This window comes from Salvelinus alpinus, chromosome 38 (genome assembly GCF_045679555.1).
Source record: "Salvelinus alpinus chromosome 38, SLU_Salpinus.1, whole genome shotgun sequence".
In the NCBI taxonomy this organism is placed as follows: domain Eukaryota; kingdom Metazoa; phylum Chordata; class Actinopteri; order Salmoniformes; family Salmonidae; genus Salvelinus; species Salvelinus alpinus.
The window spans coordinates 6,049,815-6,072,289 of record NC_092123.1 but is presented as its reverse complement, the minus strand read 5'-3'; the positions used below and the strand labels follow the sequence as shown (position 1 = coordinate 6,072,289).

The 22,475-nt window shown below is 45.4% G+C and overlaps 2 protein-coding genes across 8 annotated transcripts in view; both read right to left on the bottom strand.

Moving 5' to 3' along the window:
• Positions 1-5,973, bottom strand: part of LOC139566390 (protein TANC1-like) — a 56,333-nt gene extending 50,360 nt beyond the window's left edge. For 2 of the 3 annotated variants that reach the window (XM_071387515.1, XM_071387517.1), the window contains exons 1-5: positions 5,820-5,973; positions 5,441-5,471; positions 5,226-5,308; positions 1,702-1,920; positions 468-560 (exon numbers count right to left, since the gene is read on the bottom strand). In XM_071387515.1, the coding sequence (XP_071243616.1) occupies positions 468-560; positions 1,702-1,920; positions 5,226-5,286 (373 nt within the window). In that variant the 5' untranslated portion in view covers positions 5,287-5,308; positions 5,441-5,471; positions 5,820-5,973. The remainder of the gene's footprint in view (positions 1-467; positions 561-1,701; positions 1,921-5,225; positions 5,309-5,440; positions 5,472-5,819) is intronic. The other variant, XM_071387516.1, reaches the window with a different exon arrangement.
• Positions 5,974-6,059: 86 nt separating this feature from the next.
• LOC139566391 (plakophilin-4-like) lies at positions 6,060-22,384 on the bottom strand. 5 transcript variants are annotated; one of them, XM_071387521.1, is made up of 21 exons: positions 22,082-22,384; positions 21,430-21,566; positions 19,234-19,355; positions 18,902-18,939; positions 18,369-18,512; positions 17,466-17,650; positions 16,615-17,185; positions 13,943-14,122; positions 13,425-13,653; positions 13,072-13,204; positions 12,046-12,259; positions 11,462-11,645; positions 11,076-11,193; positions 10,518-10,709; positions 9,486-9,659; positions 9,083-9,233; positions 8,717-8,994; positions 8,446-8,566; positions 8,098-8,229; positions 7,905-7,978; positions 6,060-7,138 (listed from the first exon to the last, which is right to left on the bottom strand). In XM_071387521.1, the coding sequence occupies exons 2-21, from the start codon at positions 21,547-21,549 to the stop codon at positions 6,866-6,868; spliced, it is 3,633 nt and encodes a 1,210-aa protein (XP_071243622.1). In that variant the 5' UTR covers positions 21,550-21,566; positions 22,082-22,384; the 3' UTR covers positions 6,060-6,865. The 5 variants fall into 5 exon arrangements, with proteins under 5 accessions (XP_071243622.1, XP_071243624.1, XP_071243620.1 ...); XM_071387523.1 differs by having other exon boundaries at positions 18,369-18,509; XM_071387519.1 differs by having other exon boundaries at positions 6,060-7,141; positions 22,082-22,383.
• Positions 22,385-22,475: the final 91 nt, after the last annotated feature.

The window sequence follows — 22,475 nt, the reverse complement described above, 5'->3', positions numbered from 1 at the left end:
TCGGAATGATTGAAACACACAGTTAACCCACCAGCACGCTGTCGCCGTTGGTTATGTGAAGCAGAGGGAGAAGAGCGGTGCTTGGCAACAAGAGGACATGAGGATGCTGGAGACAGGCTGTTCCGCCTCAGGTCTGGCCCCCAGCCTCTCCACATAGACAGCTGTGCAGGGGATGGCTGGCATTTACACTGTTACCCTCAGCACAACTTAGGTTTGGCAGGTCAATTAAACACATGCGCATGCATCCACCCGCACAAATACGCTTGCACATACCGCACATGTGCATTTGAAAAAGATTACAGCAGGCACCAAATCAAAGAACTCAAAACTATGGCAGATTTGTTCTCTCTCTCCTCTGTACCTCTCGTCCTCCTTTTCCAAATGTACTGTACCGTATATCATTCTCTCTCCCCTCCCTCGTCTCATCTCTCATCCACAACTCTCTGTGCAGACACGCTGACACTCACCTCTCTGGGAAGTCGTGCTATTGTTCAGAGCGAAAGCGAACGCGTCTCCAGGAAAAGAAGGACTCTCCACGTACTCCAGCTTCCTGTACAGACCTTCAGTCAGAGCAGCAGAGAGAGAGAGAGTGAGATGGGGGGTAACGAGAAAGGGAGGAGAAAGTGAGAGAGAGAGAGAGATTCAACTCTTCCAGATGGGATTTGCAGTGGGGAATTTGAATTTCTCCCACCAGTTGGGAGGAGCCAACATGAACTCCGATACATGCAGTACAGTATAAACTAATCCCTGTGATGATAACAGCTCAAATCGCCAACATGAGTGTGTGTGTGTGTGTGTGTGTGTGTGTGTGTGTGTGTGTGTGTGTGTGTGTGTGTGTGTGTGTGTGTGTGTGTGTGTGTGTGTGTGTGTGTGTGTGTGTGGCAAAGGTCCACACTATTGCAGTAAACTCAGAGCTTCAGCTTGACTGCACACTGCACCGCCACCTAGTGTTACTCGGCTAGAATGCTGAAGACACAAACGCTGAAGACGTCTAAGCATAATCTTCCAAAAAAGGTAAACAGTTCCTTTCCGAAGCGGCGCTGGGTCAGTGAGTAAGAGGTAGAAAGCCAGTTACTACATAGCCCTGGCCTACCACTGAGAAATCACGCATGGAAGAAATACACAAAAAGCTCATGACAAAGTTACTTTCGTTTATTTGCTTTCTAAACTTCCCCGGCCTTCAGTCCTTAGAGATACAGTGAGTTGTTGTTATTGATGTACTGTATCCTGGACAGCATGCACATTTGACAATGATATTTGAGCATAATCTCCTATATTTCCCAGGGGAAATATAGTGCTAGCTGTGTGAATAGCCCTTAATCAATCATTAGGCTGTGCTATATGTGTACTGGCTGTGCTATAAACCCGCTGGGCTTAAAAACCAGGCAGAGCAATCAGAACCTAATCTCCACAAAGAGCACACAAGAGCCTGTCAGAACCGTGGGAGATACTGAACAGAACATGTGATCAATATGCTATGAGCGAGACTCGTCGCTAGGCTAGCAACGAACATAGCAACCAGAACAAAATGACCTGTAAAAAAGAGAATGATGTTTTTATAGATGATCTATAGATGTGCCCTTCTCTCTGTGTGTGTGTGTGTGTGTGCGTGCGTGCGTGCGTGCGTGCGTGCGTGCGTGCGTGTCTGTATGTGTGTGTTCATTAGAAGAACAAAAGCCTGGTGGATGGCTGTTACAATACCTGGGGACTTGATGCCCATATCCGAGGGCATTATGTAGGACTGGCGATGGACCAGGGGTGAGGAAGGCAGGGAGATGGACTCCCCCTTAGCCAGCTTCCCCCTCGGCCTGCCCCTTGAGGGGTGGGGGTGGTGGGCACGGCTAGGCTCCTGGTAGTGGGTCACCCAAGCACCAGGGCCCCTTCGTTGGATACTGTGGCTCTGGTAATCAGCGACTACGGCTAGCAAGAGGAGAGGGAGATATAGTGGGACAGGTGAGAGAGATTAAAAGGGGTTGGAAAAGAGAAGAGAGAACAAATTAAACTGTAATCAATAATAGGGCCTATCAAAAGGTGTATCTGGAAACTTAAAGGGATAATCCACCCCAAACCACTAATTCCTATATTAACAGTGTTAAACAAAACTAATATGTGAAAAAATGTTGTGAACAATTTTTTGTGAACAAATGTTTAATTTTGTCGTTATAACAAGGTTGTAAGCAACATGTGAAAATCTTAGTGGAAATCTGTTGCAGCTCAAGTCGACTACAAACCCCACAATGCAATGCTCACTGGGCTGGCTATTTAGCTAGCTAAGTAGCAAACGTATCTACATACAATAATACCAGAGTCAATATCAGCATGTGAAGTAGCTAGCTATCTGTAAAATCGCCTAAACAAACTGAACTAGCAATTTAGGAGTCTATCTCACCGAGTTTAACCTGCAATTCATCTCTGACTAGAGTGAGTGCAGAGCATGTTGCTATGGCAACACTGGCCCTTTCCCACCTTTCCCACAGACAGGGCGCATTGTGGGATGCTACTTGAAAGAGAAACTGAGTGGAATCATTTGGTACACTGTTTAGATTGAGCACAAAAAAAAGAGTTATGAAATGTGATATAGTGTGTTATCCCCTATCTCCAATGAGGAGAACCATGTAGCTCTGACTCGTTCCGACACCACTTCCTGGTTTCACAGATGGACCACTTCGAAGTTAAATCATGGGTAAAAAAAACCGAAACATTTACATACTGATAGAACATAAGCTTTCACCAAATTGACATGAGTTTTATGATTTTTATTTCTGGGGGTGGGTAATTCCTTTAAACAGGATCGTCAAATACATGTTTTGGAGCAATAATAAGTGGACGACAATCCCTTGCATTAGAGACCGGATCGATTCCTCAAGTCTAGTAGTGGCCCTTTGAAGAGCGGACCGCCTACTGGCAGCTCTGGTCTTTGAGGAAAGTGTGTTCCGCTTTTGTCTCCTCTCTATGCTAAATGTAATCACTGCACAGGTGCAATGACGTGCGTGTGCATTGCAGTTACTGGCTACGCCTGATGCACAGAGTGTAATAATAACACAGCATTAACGGGGTTGGAGTAGTATGTAATGCTACAACAAAATTACATTAAGTCAGTCCATTGAAATGTAGCATGGTTTATACAGTAACCTCATTCCCGTGGATGACAAGAAGAGAGACAGATGCCATCTACATTATATAATGTATTTGAACGACAATCTGCAAGGATACACACAGTCTTAAAAAGCAGAAGATACAGGTTATGGACAAAACCAACATTACTAGGTAGGGAGTTGCTATAACTTGATTATAATTAGTTATAAACTCAGGGCCCCTAATCGTGCTGCAAAGTTTCCATTCTTCTTCTCTGATGCCTCTGAGCGAGCCTCCAGGCCACACACACAGCCTTATGGGAAACATATGCTGCTCATCATGTAGTCAGGGAACAACTTTCTCTCTCAAGGCTTTTAACCCAATCACAGTCAGCTTCACACAATGTAAGGCCATAGGCTTAGACCAGGGGTCCCCAATTACATTCAGCCGTGGGCCAAATTTTCGTTGAGCGGATGGTTCGGATGGCCGGAACATAGTTATAAATAATTTGTACACTACAAACTGACTGCAATAATCCCAAACAGATATAGTATTAGACAACAAAATAATAATTTCAAACCTTGATTATATTGGCATACGATCACGTATGTCTCTATTTATGCATGGGAGTACTTGGGAACAGATTTCCTACATTAAAATCACTTGATTGATTTCCTGATGATTTTACAGACTTTTATGTCCAACAATGAAAATGATTTAAAACATACATGCCATTATTAGCATGGTATTCCACCTTTTGTACTAAATCTAAGGACCTAGAGGTATTAATGATAGATTTAATGGTAGATGGTAGATGGTAGATGAGACTGACACAGTTCTCTGAGTTCTGTAGCTCGTCAACATCAGATGCATTAAATATTTAATGTGCAATATTCTGACTTTGTACCCATGTATCTACAGTGCCTTCTGATTTCTCCCAGACTCCTCTAGGGGTGAACACTCACGTTATGAGATACTGACAACACCCTTGTTGTTACCTCACTGAATGGAGCTAGCTAGTAGCTACATAACTACTGGAAAGACGCACAACCCCACAGCGGAAGCACACGAGGCCTAGCATCAATCTGAATAATAGATTATAGTTTACCAAAATAAAGATGGTTGACAAACATTATTTAGAACTGGTAAGAAAAAGCTATTTAAAAAAGCTTTCCCTCAGAACAGCCTCAATTCGTCAGGGCATGGACTTTACAAGGTGTTGAAAGCATTCCGTAGGGATGCTGGCCCATTTTGACTACTATGCTTCCCACAGTTGTGTCAAGTTGCCTGGATGTCCTTTGGGTGGTGGACCCTTCTTGATACACACGGGAAACTGTTGAGCGTGAAAAACCCGGCTGCGTTGCAGTTCTTGACACACACCGCTGCGCCTGACATCTACTAGCATACCCTGTTCAAAGGCACTTCAATATTTTGTCTTGCCCCTTTGAATGGCACGCATACACAATCCATGTCTCAATTGTCTCAAGGCTTAGAAATACTTATTTAAGCTGTCTCCTCCCTTTCATTTACACTGATTGAAGGGGATTTAACAAGTGACATCAACTAGGGATCATACCTTTCACCTGGATTCACCTGGTCAGTCTATGGCATGGAAAGAGCAGGTGTTCTTACTATTTTGTATAGTCAGTGTACATCCCTCATGACCCAAAAAGTTATTGATCATTTCAGTATTTTCTTTTTGTGGGTCAGGGCTGTTTGTTTAACCCACTCCAACTTCTCGTGACACACTTTAGGTCTGAGAGGATTTTACAGCAGTGGGGTAGCATTCACTCCTTAATTAGGCTAATTGAAATGGCTCTATACTCAAACACCCGGGGACAGAAAATTCGGAGCAGCCAAGTAGCTACCGTCTTCAATTAGGGCGAGTGCTACTAATGTCGATGATTGGTTTCACTTCGCTAGAAACGATCTTTGCTCTGAGACTGATACAACAGAGACAGTACCCAGATTCCAGAAACATCCCCACAGCTCCCAGAAATCCATCAGTTACCTATTGGTAAAAATTTCAACCCAGCCTTTTACTAACAAAATCATATGGCACTATTATAGTCAGTGAAAAGGTGTCTAGTTACCCGGCACAAACTGTAATGGGTGCAGTGTTGTAGATGGTGTTGTTTGTTCTTTCCTACCTGGATCCCTCCTGCTCCTCTTCTCTCCTTTCCTATTCCTCCCAAACACTGCTTTGAACATGTTAAACTGATTACAGGGAGTTCTGTGAAAAATAGTCAATACAAATATATTATTCCCTCTGCAAAAAGTGCTATTGCAGTAACATGGCCATACACTCCTAAATGAGGCAACACTAGTCATGGGAAGATATGGATTATGATGAGCTCTAACGTACCCTCATCAGGCACAGTGGTCTGGAATGAAACCTGACAAAAAGGGAAATGTTAAGAATGGTACAAATTAATGGATACAGCTCAATGTGAAATGGATTCCTGATTAGCAAAGGTGAATAGCAGAAAATTAGACTTGAAAACAAATGCGAGGCACATGCTGAAATCCGTTATTTAATCTATTACTTACGAATGAATTCATACACGATACAGTAAAAAAACATATATTTTTTTGCAATAACTTTGACGCGGCACATGAACGATTACGTAAACTGTAACGTTAAACAATGTAACGGTTTGTCATGCCCTGACACTTCACGCATCTAGAAGTTGGCTCACAAAACAGCCGACAACATCACACGTAACAGTACAAGCAAAATATACCTGTTAAAAAAGAAGAGTCAAGTTTAGTTCGTCGACGTTTCTTCAAAACAACGCATTTCCCTCCATAGCTATAGGAATGTTGATTGCAAGATCGGAGCTGTGATCCATCCTGGAAGTTGGTGGAGCTGATGAAAGACGCTCTATCGTGCGCTTTCTGGGAGCTGGGTGCGCGCCCCCTCCGATTGAAGAACGTTTGGATGACAAAATTAAAAATAAATTAAAAATCACCAACACCTGCAATTCCATTCCACAGCTGATTTATTTCACCAAGCCTCATTTTCACAATTCTGAATCTTTTTTTTAGTGTTATGATGGGCTCTTTTTTAAATCTTCATACACTTCCATATGTCACATCATCGCCAGTGTTGGACAACATACCTCAGGGCGTTTTGAGGGAAATTCACACACTTAAATAAATAAATCATAAAAAAATCACTAGACGCCATATCCTACATACACAGTCTACACATTGAATACAGTAAGGTTCTGTAACAACACATTGTAACATTTTTTATTTCTCTGTACAAATACTATTTGACATTTCACAGATATGACTTCATGATATATATTTGGCCAACATACAAATAATTTATTTGACTCAAAATCCAAATTCACATTATTTTCCATTTGGCTGTAGTCGATTCACCAAGCTAGTTTTGAGATATTTGCTGCCTTTACTATATCCATAACTGTCTTAGTTTATCAATTACAGCTAACATATATTGAACATCATGTTCATTTCTATTTTGAGTAAACTATCCCTTTAATGTTTGTTTTTACGTAACACTTCTTCAGCACTCTGTCCATTCTCCACATTTCCAACCAAGCGAATGCCTGGCTCATATCCAACAAACCTTTCTTACTTCTTTGGCTGTCATTACACCACTCCAGAAAACAACAAGCTCTTTCCCACTGGAACCACACACACACACACAAACACATACAGACACACTCATGTTCTTTCTATCTCACACACACACTCAAACACACACACACAGATGTAGCTCAAACTGATGAGTCATAGTTTCTACATGATTTCTCCACCCCTACACCCAGGAGTCAGGGGACCCAGTGTACTGGTTAGCCTTCTGGGAAGGCCTCCTCGTGGTGGAGTAGAAGTCCACGTAGTTAGTGGCGTTGGTATTGGATTTCAGTCTGTTAGATTGGGAGGTGTTGTATCGCTCTGTGGAGGTCAGGTTCTCTGGCTCGTCCTGGTAAGGCCCAGGCTCCTCCTCCCCGTAACCTTGCGGCGATGACAGATACATTCTGTAGTTGTTGTAAGTATTCCTATCCGGCTCGTCGGAGTAGAACACATCTTCCTGCTGGTAAAACAAAAAAGACAAACTAATTCCCTTCAACACAACAAACATGAGTCCTACATGAGAGTGGAGGGACTATTACACACAACCAGTGATGTAGTGGTAAAAAAAATAGGTGGGTAATCTCTGATCGCAGTCCTATACTTTCAATGCATTTTCCCAGAAAAGGTGGAAAAACCCTCTTCCAAAATCAAAAATGTACTATCCACTACACCACTGAACACAATGAAAGGCTCTATGGGGACTTAGTGGGCACCACTACACCCAATAAAGGACAATAGGGTTATGTAATCTTATTTTAGGTAACTGAAAGAGAATTTAAAAGCCCAGTGCAGTCAGAATTGAGATTTTCCTACGCTTTATAAATATTTCCACACTATGAGTTTGGAATAATACTGTGAAATTGAATACAATTATGATAATGCCCTTTTAGTGTAAGAGCTGTTTGAAATTAACGCCTAAAATTTCAGCCTGTTTTGGTGGGATGGAGTTTGAGTGCTCAGTATGTCACAACGTGGTAAATTAGTTAATAGACCAATAAGAAAGAGGGTTCCAAACCTCTCTGCCAATAATAGCTAGTTTTCCCCACTCAGACCACTCTCAGACAGTCCTAGCTAAATTCTTGCTAAGAAGCTATTGTTGTTTATTTTTGACACATTTAATTGAAAACAATCACAGTAAGTTACTTGAAATTATTTGATATTGAGATAAAAACGGCTGCATTGGACCTTTAAGACACCAGAACCACAACATATTTTTGTCTTACCTGGGACCTAGGATAGTCCTCTCTTGATGGTGAGGAATAGGACCCGATAAAATATGGTGTTTGCTTTTCTGACCCTGAAAGTGAAAACAAAGATAAGAATTGTTAACTCAGCTGTGTGTATGAAACATTCAAAACATATAAAATGTACACGGAAAATGTACTGGCGAATAAAAAGACCTTCATCATGGCTTACCTGTGTACTGATTTTTATGTAAACTGTTGTCTCCATAATATGTATCGAGTTGCATAGATGACTGAGCCCTTTGGTAGTTAGAGCTGTGTCTTCTGATCCCTAACATGGCAGGAGAGGAGGTTGCACTACCACCTGCGAAGACATTCCATTCAATCAATCACTCAATCAATATTATATTTAGAAACCACTTGTCAGAAAGTGCTTGACAGTAACCCGGGCCTAGACCTCAAAGAGCAAACGGAAGCATAGTGGCAGGGAACAAACTTTGAGAGGCACCAGACCCGGAGGGAAGGTCCATTGTGGTGTGTGTTGATGAGTAGTTTGAACATGATAGTTGAGTGCTCTCACCTGATTGGCGGAGCACGGGGGACATCTGTAAGGTGCTAGTAGGCAGGGTTGGTTGAGACCTGTACCTGTCTCTCTCCAGAGTGGACACAGGAGTGATGAAATAACTGTGGTGCCATCCGTCCTACAACAGAGATAATCGCTACTTATCAAGGTATTTTATCGGAGATCAGTTCAGTTTTTCCAAGGTAAAATGGAGCCAAGTCTGCAACTTTTGATATTAGTTAAGCGATTATACCAAAACCATTAACTTGCGAAGACACAGTGATCTGACCTGTTTGTAGAGGGTGCGCAGGTCCCTGTACTGCCACAGCGTGTTGAGGACCTGAGCAGCCGCCTTCACCACCTTCATAGAATACCCCTTCCCCCTGCCCTTACTGATGTCCACCAGCTTCTCGATGCCCCCCGTGGCTGCCAGGGCCTTGGCGTTCTCCATGTTCCTGCTGGTGACTTCGTGGAGCGTGCAGCAGACAGACGCCACCGTCTCGTCAGACAGCAGGGAGGGGCTTCCCCCGGGGAGACGGTTCACCAGGTCCCGCATCGCATACTTTCCTGAGAGGGGAGACAAGGGGGCATGAAGGACTTAAGTGTGTGTGTGTGAGAAAGAGAGCGAGTTTCTGTGTGTGTGTGTGTGTCTGACCTATAAGCTCCTTGTTCCTGCTGTCCAGGGCCATGTTCCTCAGAGCGGTGGCCACAGAGCAGACCACCCTGTCGTTGTCCATCCTCAGCAGCTCCACCAGGATAGGAAGCCCCTTCTCCTTGCGCACCGCCGCACGGATGTATGCCGCAAACTGCACACAGGGATTATGATTTCTATTGGATTTTTATTTCACCTTTATTTACCCAGGAAGTCCAATTATGTTATTACAGCGCCCTTATACTGATGTAACATTACAATAATACCAGATAAACAGCAACGCATAACAGACATGAGTGTCAGGTGTGGGTTTGCGGTCTCTTGTGAAATAGATTTGATCTCAATGAGATATCTTAATGAGACTAACCTGTATAAACAAAGGTTACAATGAAACAAAGCGGGACACCTTCCAGTTTCCAGCGGAGAGGTTCTGAAGGGATCCGGCAGAGCCCTCCAGGGTGGCAGGGTTGGAGCTCTCTGCCAGCAGGCTGAGGTAGGGCTTCACCACGGCCGGGTGCCACAGCATCTCTGCCCCCCGCGGAGGCTTACCAAACCCCGGGATGGGTCCCACGCCGTCCCACTGAAAGCATAACGAAGAGCATAACGAATGAAACACCACAGAATGGAAGTAACGTTGTCCTCTGTTGCAACACGAACTACCGAGTTCCAAACTTCCTCTGGAGCTTCATGAAATGGGTTTCCATGGCCAAGCAGCCGCATACAAGTCTAAGATCACCATGCGCAATCCCAAGAGTCGGCTCGAGTGGTGTAAAGCTCGCCGCCTTTGGACTCTGTTTGGTGGGGGAGGAATAATGTTCTGGGGCTGTTTTCATGGTTTGGGCTAGGCCCCTTAGTTCCAGTGAAGGGAAATCTCAATGCTACGGCATACAATGACATTGTAGACGATTCTGTGCTTCCAACTTTGTAGCAACAGTTTGGAGAAGGCCCTTTCCTGTGTCAGCATGAAAATGCCCCGGCGCACAAAGTGAGGTCAATACAGAAATAGTTTGTCGAGATCAGTGTGGAAGAACTTGACTGGCCTGCACAGAGCCCTGACCTCAACCCCATCAAACACCTTTGAGATGAATTGGAACGCAGACTGCGAGCCAGGCCCAATCACCCAACATCAGTGCTCGACCTCACTAATGCTCTTGTGGCTGAATGGAAGCATGTCCCTGCAACAATGTTCCAACATCTAGTGGAAAGCCTTCCCAGAAGAGTGGAGGCTGTTATAGCAGCAATGGGGGGACCAACTCCATATTAATGCCCATGATTTTGGAATGAGATGTTCAACGAGCAGGTGTCCACTTACTTAGTGTACGTAGTGTATCTTAGCTAATGTTCTGTGTTAATTCTAACACATTTCCAGGCGCCTTTATCATAAGGTGTCAGAGTGTGACTTAGCCAAGGAAAGCGGATAACCTCCTACTATACACACCTTATCATCCAGCCAGCCCCTCTTCTTCTTCTTCCTCTTCTTGCCCCAGCAGAGATAGTCTAGGTCCTTACTGGGGGATCCGTAGCCCAGCAGGGCGTCCAGTTCCTGAGTCCCCAGCAGGCAAGACGAGGGCATCTCTATCTCCAGACGGTAGGACAGGTTCCTCAGAGTACACACACAGTTCTCCACAATCTGGGAGAGGAGGGGGAAGCATTTCAGTGACGCACACAATACACACACACACACACACACACACACACACACACACACACACACACACACACACACACACACACACACACACACACACACACACACACACACACACACACACACACACACACACACACACAGACACACACAGACATACACAGACACACACACACACAAAGGGGGTACGATCAGGAACGTCATGTTGGGATAGCAGAGATGGATGGGCAGAAACTGAGTGAAGAGGACTGGTCTAATTCTGGATAAAGTAGAGGGGGTTCAGGCAGGTGAGGTGCATGTCATTGTTTCTGGACTAGCCTAAATGTACTACTCTTATAGTAAGCCCACCTTGCTGTCGAAGTCAGAGGTGCTAACGCAGGCCTTGAGGACATAGAGAAGTGAATCCACCAGCCCCTCACAACACCTCAGCTGACCCCTGGCCTCCTCTCCTGCTGAACTCAGGTTCCTGTAGCAAGACACAGTAGAAAGGTCAATAATACAACCACATATACAATACATACAGGTTTACAGCCACATGAACACACACACACACGCACACGCACACGCACACACGCACACACACACACACACACACACACACACACACACACACACACACACACACACACACACACACACACACACACAGAGGAAGAATGCCATTTAGCAGAAGCTTTAATCCAAAGCGGTGTACAGTCTTCTGTTCTTACAGGGATGACTTCCTCACTCCTCACCTGAGGCAGCCGGTGGTGTTGCGCAGTAGGAGAGAGGAGTGGAACTTGAGCTTGGTCTCCTCTCGGTAGTTGCTGCTGCTCCAGCCGGAGTGGGGGATGACCACAGTGTTGGTCAGGGTGCTCAGAGCGTCCCTGATGATGGTCATCTTGACCGCGTCACACGACGACAGGTTCCACAGCACCCCTAGTGGTAAAGGGGGATAGGCACGGATGTAGTGAGCAGAGGACACGTGCTGAGGTGCGGCCATATGGTTGGATCCAGTCATCCCTCACTTGATAATGCAGAGATAGGCAAGAAATACTGTATCAGCAAGCAGGCATATAGATCGATCTAGACCTCTCAAACTCAACTCTGGACCTCAAAGCCAGTTCCACTACGTTTTTTCATTGTTCCCCTCTAATCAGGGACTGATTTAGACCTGGGACACCAGGTAGGTGCAATTAATTATCAGGTAGAACAGAAAACCAGCAGGCTCCGGACTTCGTAGGGTCAGAGTTGAACACCCCTGGTCTAGAGAGTCATAAAAACAGGCAGACAGCAAAAAAAAGACAGAGACAGACAGACGTGAGAAAGAGAGACGTACCAGTGACCAGCTCCCTGACTTCGTTGTCGGTGGTCTTCCTCAGCAGTCTGAGCAGAGCGGGGACGCCGCCAGAGTTCCTCAGGGCCACCTTGTTGTCGTCTGTAGCCTTGCCATAAACCAGGTTCCTCAGGGCTCCGCAGGAACACCTCTGCACCTCCACAGCTTTGTGGTCCAGCAGGTCCACCAGGTGCTGGACACCTCCCAGGTGACACACCTGTTAGAAGAGGGTCAAGGTCACACACACCTGGAGCTGACAAAAAAGTATAATCAATAACAGTTATTTAAGCAATAAGGCCTAAGGGGGTGTGGTATATGGCCAATTTACCACGCCAAAGGGCTGTTCCCTAACACGACACATCGTAGAGTGCCTGGATACAGCCCTTAGCCGTGGTATTTTGGCAATATACCACAAACAACCGAGGTGCCTTGATGCTATTATAAACTGGTTACCAACGTAATTAGAACAGTAAACCATTTTTTTGTCATACCCGTGGTATGCATTCAGGGCTCAAACCACCCGGTTCATTTTCATGTTTTTAGCACTATCCTTTATATTAATTCACCTGTTACTGCAGTGGGCTAAATCAGGGTCACACAGAGTGATTCTTGGTAGTCTTAAACCAATCTACTGTGAAACAAAAGTATACACCTCACACACGTGGTTATAGTCTTAAAGTAAATAAGACAACTGTACCATGTCAGGTATAGAGTTGAAATGTAATACATTTTGAGTTTGCATTCCAATATTACACTATATACACATCACAGAAGACTGAAATATAACAAAACCGTTTGACATTTTCTGAAAAGAAAAACGTTTTTTTTTTAAAATGATGAAATGGTGCAAAATGTTAATAACATTCCACCCAGACCACTAGAGTGCGATTTGGTCACTTGACTGCAGAAAAGGGTTACGTGTTTGTGCTTTCAAATCCTCTCTAGAGAAGGACTTTTCATCCCCATATAGTCTGTTTGATCACACACGTCAGCCGAGAGGTTGACAGGGACAGACGGGCATCCTGTTACCTCCACTTTGATGTGGTTGTCTCTGTAACACAGGTGCTGGAGGTAGGCTGCAGCGTTGGCCTGGACAGAGGGGAAGTGATGCTGCAGCATGTGGATCACCTCAGCGAGATCGGGGTCACGCCACGCAAACTCCCTACAGAGGGTGGGGAGGGAGAGAGATGAGAGGGAGGGAGAGAGAGAAGGTGAGAGGGCAAAAAAGTGAGTCTAAAAGCTATTTTCAATCTATCGCTTCAAAACATCAATGACACATCATTTGATTTGAATTCATCAATGACATGTCTGGATGTAATCATCACGTGGCTCGACGTGTGTGTGTGAATGTGTGTGTGTGATGGTGCGTTGTGTATTTGTACCTAGGATCCTTTTGTATACTGTCTATGGAGGGGGACCTTGTGGCAGCCCTGTCGACCAGACCAGAGTGCCTGGAGAAAGAGGTCTCATTGGGCCCCTGTCCCTGCTGGGAGACCCTGAAGGGGTCTGCGTATGACCCTGCGGTGTTCAGCCCATAGCTGCTTCTTTGGTACGCCAGGGTGCTGCAATGGCTTGTGGTCCTCTGGAGGGTCCGCTGAAGGTTCTCTGCACCTGGGAATACAAAGACACAGATATATTCAGGATGGGGCGTAGCCCACACACACACACACACACACACACACACACACACACACACACACACACACACACACACACACACACACACACACACACTTCAAGTCTGTATAACTGCATCGCCATGTGTCTTAGAAAAGACAGCACACATATGACTATCGCGTTGACTGTAGATTACAAACTAGTCATAACACACCGTGCAAGTCTCTGGTCCCAATGGTCCTAGCCATGTGTAGTTGTGTCTGCTACTAGTGTGTTACGTTACCCGTGAGTGTCCTGTAGATAGCGCTGTGTGATCCGTGGTGGGCGTGGGTGGGGCTGTGATACAGGGGGCTTTGGAAGGCTCTGTCGTCGTAGACAGGCGTGACGTGGCAGTCAGGAGACATGGCCATCCTCATATCCTGGTCCAGTGGGCTGTGGTGAGTGGCGTAGGAGCTGTGCAGGCCTGGACACACGCACAGCAGGGGAACAATAATAGTCACGGAATTATTTACACTGTGTCAGCTGTCAAGATGGGCTTCGAGGACAATGTTGTTAGTGATGGAAGGTGGTGAATTTCTTCATCAACCCTGAATCAACCTTAAATCAACCTTAAACCTAAAACAATATTACACTCTGTAATCAGTTGTGTCGTATGTTGGTTGTGAATGGTTCATTCTAGGCTGCTGTAAAGTGTGAAAGTAGATCTATGTTCATGGTTGAGGTTGATGTAAGTGGTTTAGTATTTAATTAGGATCCCCATTAGCTACTACCAAGGTAGCAGCTACTCTTCCTGGGGTCCGAACAGGGTTCGAACAGTTACATCACAACAAAACAACAACAGCCTACATCACAAAATAAATCAATACAACATACAAGACACTATTACTCTATTATTACAAATGACAACATAAAATCCCTTCACAGTGCCCAAGTCCAGAAACGCACAGTACTAAATAGAACCAAGACTACATGGAACTCTCTTTCACATCAGGTAACTCAAGCTGGCCGTGAAATCAGACGAAGAAAAACAAATAACACAACAGCTCACAGCACAACGTGTGAAGAGACCCCTGGTGGCATGTCTTGTGGGGTATGTCTGGGTGTCTGAGCTGTTTGAACAGACAGCTGGGTGCTTCCAACACGTCAACACCTCGCACAAAGACAAGTAGTTACTTTGAGCCAGGAGAGATTGACACGCATGTTCTTGATTCTTAGCCCTCAGTGTACATTTAAGCTGTGCTGCTCTGTTCTGGGCCAACTGTAATTTGCCCATGTCCTTCTTTGCAGCACTTGACCATATATCTGGGCAGTAGTCCCGGTGTGATGAAACTATGGCCTGTAGGACTTGTGTAGTTGATTGTGATGTCAAGAAGACCGAGCAGTGCTTTATCATGGACGGACCTCTCCCCATCTTAGCTACCGTTGTATCAATAGGTTTTGACCATGACAGTTTACAATCTAGGGTTACGCCAATCAGTTTAGTCTCCTCAACGTGCTCAATTGCCCCATTATTCATTAGAAGATTTAGATGAGGTTTAGGGTTTAGCGAATGATTTGTCCCAAATACGATGCTGGTTGAAGTGACCATACCAACGCTAGAGTGCATGTTAGATGGTGGCAGTCTATTGTGGAACATCTTTTGGAAGCTCAACCTATTGAGATGTACTGGGCAGTATAGGCCTACGGCCAACAAGAGTCCCCTGCATCACTCTGCTTCAGCGTAACGAGCTGTAAAAGGCTATGCTTTATGGTTCTCCAGGGCGCACTTGATTCACTTTGCCAATAGGCTCCTTTCTTTTGGCCCAGTAAAATAGATGGAAACCAATCCATGGTGCTTTGTCATTTACCAAACAACACCCCCACAGCAGAGCAGTGCTCTGAATGACTCTGGCTGCGCCTCAAATGGCACCCTGTTCCCTATATAGTGCACTACTTTTGCCCAGAGCCCCTTAACCTCCGAACAAGGGATTTATAAAACAGGGCTATGTGTGTCAGTAGGGTAGGCTCAGTGATATGATGCGCTGCAGGATGGCTCAGGATAAAGGACAAACACATCTCTCTGTCGCCACACTGTCAGCAACACTACAGATCTAGTATTTAGTTCATATAATCCCTTTCACACAGAAACCAATGGATCTCTACAGAGCTAAATCGATTCAGAAAGACAAGTTCTCTGCACGTAAATAAGAAGAGTGACTGGTAACGTTTGCCCTTCAAAATTACCCTTCAAAGCTAGAATCCTTGCTTGCTACATCCATTTTTGGACTTATAAATGAATGATACTGTATATACCCATTGATTCCTGAAGAATATAACTGATATAAATGCCTCATGAACTTGGTTCGATTGTTTTAGGCCTACCCTCATCAGAACCCAAAACATAAGCTTTTTAATACTCCAATGTTTGTAAACAAAACAAAATGTAAATAAACACTGTATAGCAGGGTTCCCCAACTAGCGGACTGCAGGGGATTTTATTTCAAATCTGTTCCAAAGTATTCCCACGCATAAAAGAGATACTGTACATGAGATCGTATACAAATGTAAGCAAGGTTTGAAATGATGATGTTTTGGTCAAATATTATATCTGTTTGGTCTTCTTGCGGTCAATTTGCAGTCTACAAATGATTTGTAATTATGTTCCGGCCCCCTGACCATCCGCTCAAGAACAAATCCTCTGGTGGCTGAATCTAGTTGATGATCCCTGCTGTATAGCCTTAAAACATGGCTACACTATTATTTTCATGGATGGTCAGTCCTTGCATACATAGCTCTTGCTTTGAATTTGAGAGTGGTTAAATTTATCATGGCCCATCCTCTGCTTTTTACCAAAACACAGGCGGGGTGACCGCTTTGTTATTGTTTTAATTAAGGTGCATGTGTGTGTCTGTGTGTGTATGCATGAACGTGCGTGCATGTGTGTGTTTCGTGGCAGAGTCCTGCTGTATGACTAACCAGTGAGGCTGTCAGGCCGTGACAGAGGCAGGGCGGTCCTCTCATAGAGCCCGTAGGCGTCATGTATGTAGGGGAGAGCCTGAGCCCCCTGGCGGGGCAGTGTGGAGCCGTAATGCTGGGGCACAGCCGTCATACAGGACCTCAGAGGAGAGCCAGACAGCCCCCTCCCCTCCACCAGAGACAGTGTAGACCCCAGGCGCCCGGAGACACTACCCATCGCCTGTTGAGGTGAGGTGGCATGACTGGCGCTGCCTGGATGGGGGCTGGTCCGGAGAGGAGAGTCGCCATTCCCGTTCCTCTGGTGGGTGGGGGAGTAAGGAGAGGTGGCGCGCTGGAAGGAGGGGGTGGTGCCTGGACCGGGCGGGGAGGAGGGGGGCATGGTGGTCCCGGGAAAGATGCTGGTGAGGGGTTTGGGCTCGGTGAGGATGGGTGAGCCGTAGGCGCTGCCGCCCTGGGAGGTGCGGAGAGAGACCCGGGACGGGGACACGGTGCCCCCCACACCACACACAGGAGACTGGCCCCGGGAGGGGAGGGAGCCCATCCTCCTCATCACCCGCCCTGACGCTGAGACCTGGGATAGGAGGGATGCAGGAAGCAGGGTGAGTGGGGGAGCGATACCGGGTGTCGGCGAGTGGGGGAGAGATATGGACAGGGTGTGACACACAGGAAAGCCAATTCAGTCCTTGATACATATGGTTATCTTTAACTTTGAGTTGTATACAGTTTGAGTAGGATAACTATGATATTATATAAATAGGCAGGTATTTAAAAGGTTATATCATATAAAAATGTGGGCATATAAATAGGTTGTCTCTCTTCACAGTAGAGGTGGGTTAGTGTATATTAGCTACCTGTACGGAGGCCTGCCCCTCTGCCCGGGAGCTCCTGCCGTGACTGGGGCTTCCCCTGGGGCCGCTGCCTGACAGCACGTGTCTGGGCTCTGACAGAACCACGTTCTCTCTGCTCACACTGTAGTAACTCGTACTACTGTCCTGATAGCCACTATCTGCATACGACATCATATGGGCCACAGATCCTGTAAGAGAGAGGCGAGGGGAGGGGTAGAGGAGAAAGAGGGGAGTGGGGGAAGGGAGGAGAGGAGAAGGGGATGTAGGAGAGAGGAGAGGAGAAAGAGGGGAGGGAGGGAGGAGAGGAAGCAGAGGACAGAATGATGTATGAATGATGGTTTGCCTTGTTGGTCTTCAGGCCTATTTCAGAGCTAGGCTACACAGTGAATGAGCATTTATGCAATCGACACATTCATAATCAACACAGCATGCCCCGGTATGTAAAAGATAAGTGCCCATTTAAATAAATAATGTCACTAAGTTATGGAACGTGCCCGCTTAGGATGATATACTGTTTATTGTGCATTTTATGGCCAAATGAAATCTGTTGTTACATTAGTTGTAGATGTTGTCTTAATATTTAATTAGTAAACCATAGCTACGTTATATACTGTACGTTGTGTCGCAGTACCTGGTATACTTTGATGTTATTCCACAGCTACTTTTTACTTCAAAGAAGTTTCTGTTTTTTGATTTCAAAGCATTTTCAGTTTTTTGATTTCAAAGCATTTCTGCCTTTTGACTTTCAAACCTTTTTCTCCTTTTTTGATGTCACCATTCGTGCAAGTTAGAAATTCTGCACAGCAGATTCCATCTAGCCCTAAACACTCTATATTCTCCATGCTAAATCTGAACTGTAAAAAATGAAGAAGGCAGATGAAAGAGAGGATGCAGGAAGTAACAGACCCTCACTGTCATGCAGGGATGCCCTGTCCGCTTCAGGGAGGTAGAGTGACCCGTGACCCTGATCAGCTCGGAAGAGACGGGAGGGCGACTGATGAGAGCTGTCCATTACAGCAGCCCGGTGCTCTCCTGTACCAGACACATCTACTGAGGAAAACAAGATGGCGTCACGTCAACCGTCCTGTGATCGCTATCGAGATTATTTAAAATCACAGGAGGTTGGTGGCACCTTAACTGGGGCGAACGGGCTCGTGGTAATGACTGGAGCAGAGTAAGTGGAATGGTATCAAAGACATCAAGCACATGGTTTCCAGGTGTTTTCATGCCATTCCATCTGCTACGTTCCTGCCATTATTATGAGCCGTCCTCCCCTCAGTAGCCTCCTGTGGTACAAACGTAGCTCACCTCAAAAGCAGTTTATGATAGGACTCACTACATGCCCTTGTTCTTGTGCTTCCATTGGGCAACCCTATTGGTGTCTAGACAATAGGATTTCAATAGGGGTCAATGTGATTTTAATATGGGAGAAGATGTACCTGTGGATCTCCAAGCAAAGGACTTCTCTGATGAGTCACTGTAAAGAAGAGAAGGTAGTAAAATAATGGAGGGAAGGGGGTGGGGCAGGACAGGCATGGAGAGGAGATGAGAGCTAGATCAACATGACAGTTTACACTTTAATCCTGTGCGCGTATTTGTGTGTGTGTGTGTGTGTGTGTTTGTGTGCGTGTGTGTGTGTGCTGCATGTTGTGCGTTCGGTGAGCCTGGATGAAGGCATTACTGTAGCTACTCATCATCAGTAGCTCCTTTGTAGGTGACATGCTGATAGAGAAACAGGGTCAGTGCTGTGTGTGCGTGTGCGTTTGTGTACCTGCTACTGGCATCATCATCATCGCCAGGCGACTCAGCTCCCAGCATGCACCTCTCCAGTTGACTGGCGACGATCTGACGCTCCTCCTCCAGCTCCCGGGTCAGACGCTCAAACTGGAGCTCCTACGGCAACACGGAAGGGACAAACGGTAGAATCATACTCGTCGAATGACACTTTCTTTCACTGACAACAGCTTCCATTGTGTTAACAACAACAAAGTTACACAGCCTTTGGCATGCTCACTCTGCATCGCCTTTAGAGCAGTTTGACGTTTGAGCTGTGAAATATTTATGGTCCAAATGAATAAGTCAACATAAGAGGCTGTGGCATTAAGGCCAGATTCATCAGTCAGATTTCACGCTGAACCGGGACGGGTGTTTCTTAACGTGTTTGTTACAAGTCAACATTATTATAAGAAGTTAATTAAAAACCCTTCAAGGCTACACATGTCTAAAATGTCTCACATGTGTATATAGACTAGACAGATTTGAGGTGAGACTAACTGCTAAATGATGAAGCATCATCTTTTGGAAGCAGTCAGTTGCACAGTGGCAGCCAGCCACCAGCTTGAACACGATGGGTTCTTATCAGGATGGGGTCCTGCCAATAATCCCTCCTCTCATGCCAAGCAGTGCCAGGTTGTGTCTAGTACTGTACCGGATGAGTGGTGAACTGGAGGCGTCACTGACTGACTGCCCGTTGTCACAGGGTCACAAACACAAAGTGTCTCTGTCTAGTGAGAGGCGTCGACCCCGGAGCTCAGATCCTGTCTAGTGTACACACACTAGAGAGAACCAAATGACTTCTGCAACACACTGGAATCCTGCAATCACACAGGAATGTCAGCCAAAGACAGAGTGAGTGAGTGCAACACACACACACACACACACACACACACACACACACACACACACACACACACACACACACACACACACACACACACACACACACACACACACACACACACACACACACACACACACACACACACACACACACACACACACACAAGATAATTACTGGGCTCAACCAAGCACATCACACAAGCAAACACAGACAGGGCGTAAACACACACACAATAAATACAAGGGGGAAAAACCCATAAACAGACACACACACACTCCCTAACAGCTGTCTAACTTCAACAGTTTGCAGCGCATTAGTGACCTCAGTGAAATACGCGCGGGGCAGCAGGGCGGGTGATGTAAATGGATTGAACCAGTCTGGCTGGCCTGGTGCTTTAACCTCCAGATCTAGATTAGGATAGAGATGAGAGATGGACTGGTACCAAACATTCCATGACAACAACAAGAACACCATCATTCTAATTCTACGGCGAAGACTTCATTCTTAATAGAACGTCTTATTCTCTCGGGACTTTTGGCACTAACATGGAATCCACTGATTTTTCAAATCTCTAACTGGGTTTGGCACATTTCTGAATGGCTAATTGCTCATTCAGCAAACTGTTTGATACAGCATCTAATGGACTATCACTATTCACTATGAAAATGCTGATTTTGCACAGATTATTACTGCGGCTCATCATACTACTACCGTTAGCTGACCCCCCATACTTCTGCTGACTCTTTACAAAATCTGACAGAATTCAAGAGAGAAACTCATTAGAAAACACTTAGCCTAAAGCCTTAGGGGTCAAAATACGTCAAAACAGCATTGCCATATTCATGCAGCAATACAGTTTATGCAACAACAACAAAAAAGGAATACTTTTTTTTTTAAACTAAAAAATACAAGAAAATCTATAAAAATCTCACCAGGAAGACACTTCCAGTTTTCAGAATGAGACGAAAATGAAAAAGATACTGCATTAATTTCCAGTTTTATGACGGGTTTGATTAAACATCTGGAATATTGTGACATTCACATTAGTCATCACTCATTTCTGTACTAGCACTCAGGAGGACAGAAATGTGAGGTAGCCTACACTGTACATCTGTAAATCCTTTATCTGTAAACACTTTCCCACAATTCTGATTGAGCGACAGTCTCAGAAAACACTGCTCGATCAATTCTAGCATCTCTGAATGCATAACATAACAGCAGAAGGGAAAAGGGGAGGGACAAAGACTCATGGAACTAGGACGAAATGGGGAGAGACAGGGAGATCGGGAGGGAATGCGACTCATACCTACTGAGAGCGCACGAGAGGAGCAAAGGAGGGAGCTATACCTGTTCTTTGACCGAGGCCAGTAGGTTGTTGGTGGTGGTGTCTGCTTGGCTGTGCCCGCTTGGTCCCTCTCTGGCCGGCAGAGACCCTTCCCCCTCCTCTCCCATCTCTGGGGATGGCATCCTCCACCCTCTCTGCCCTGTGGAGACATGCCCAGTACACATGACACAGACAATATGTTACTGTCCAGCACTAAAACCAAACAAGGACTGCCGTGCATGGAAGGCTCAATTGCTTGCTATGTCATTTTGCTACCTATTGGCAATGCACTTCCACCAATGTGACAGGCTTAGAAGCACTGCACAGCACTTGAACTAGAAGCCTGGTAACAACAGCAATACAATTACTACAGCCACTGTCAATGGTATGTCAGCTCTCCCAATGCAAGCTGATGCTGCATTACATCAGGGCATTGGTGCAGCCAGTTCAATGAATATGGACTGTGAGGTCAATACATGATAGTATGATGATACACTGGAGCTATAAACCCATGATAGATACACTGTAACAAACAAAATCACCGCGTTTGAAGTGTGAACATGGAAGAGAAAATGTACACGGCGCATGTGGATATTGAGGTGAGTCATCTGACACTACCTAGGTTGAAATGATAGGAATCATGTATTTACAATTCTGCAACAGCCGCTTACTTACGAGGCACGAGCTAGTGCGATTCCTTAGCCGCCAGATGTTGCTGATGTACTGCTCAGGGTATACGTCCGTTAGGAATCCATTTTCCATACGACCGCGACAGCTTCATTTTGCAAACAGTGTCGCTAAGACTACATTTCTAGTTCATCTGTCAGAAATGATTCAAGCAATATTCCATGCATTGGCGAATGTCAGTATTAATATTTATGTATCTACCTTGGCTGTCCAAAATCTACCCAGCTACGGTGCAATTGACTTCTGTGGCACCCACCACGATTCAGGATATATGTGACGTCACCATGCGGTTTGTACACGGAGGTATCTATATGGTAATTCGCTGGGACCATGGGAACACCTTACAAAATAATATTCATTCACCTTAGAAAATAATAATTTA

Coding starts and splice junctions, on each gene's coding strand:
- LOC139566391 (XM_071387519.1), bottom strand. CDS start 21,549: ATGCCATCCCCAGAGATGGGAGAGGAGGGGGAAGGGTCTCTGCCGGCC. Junction 12,260..13,071: donor ACAACCACATCAAAGTGGAG/GTAACAGGATGC, acceptor CTCTTCTAACAG/GTGTGTCACCTGGGAGGTGT. Junction 11,194..11,461: donor AACACCACCGGCTGCCTCAG/GTGAGGAGTGAG, acceptor GTCTTGCTACAG/GAACCTGAGTTCAGCAGGAG.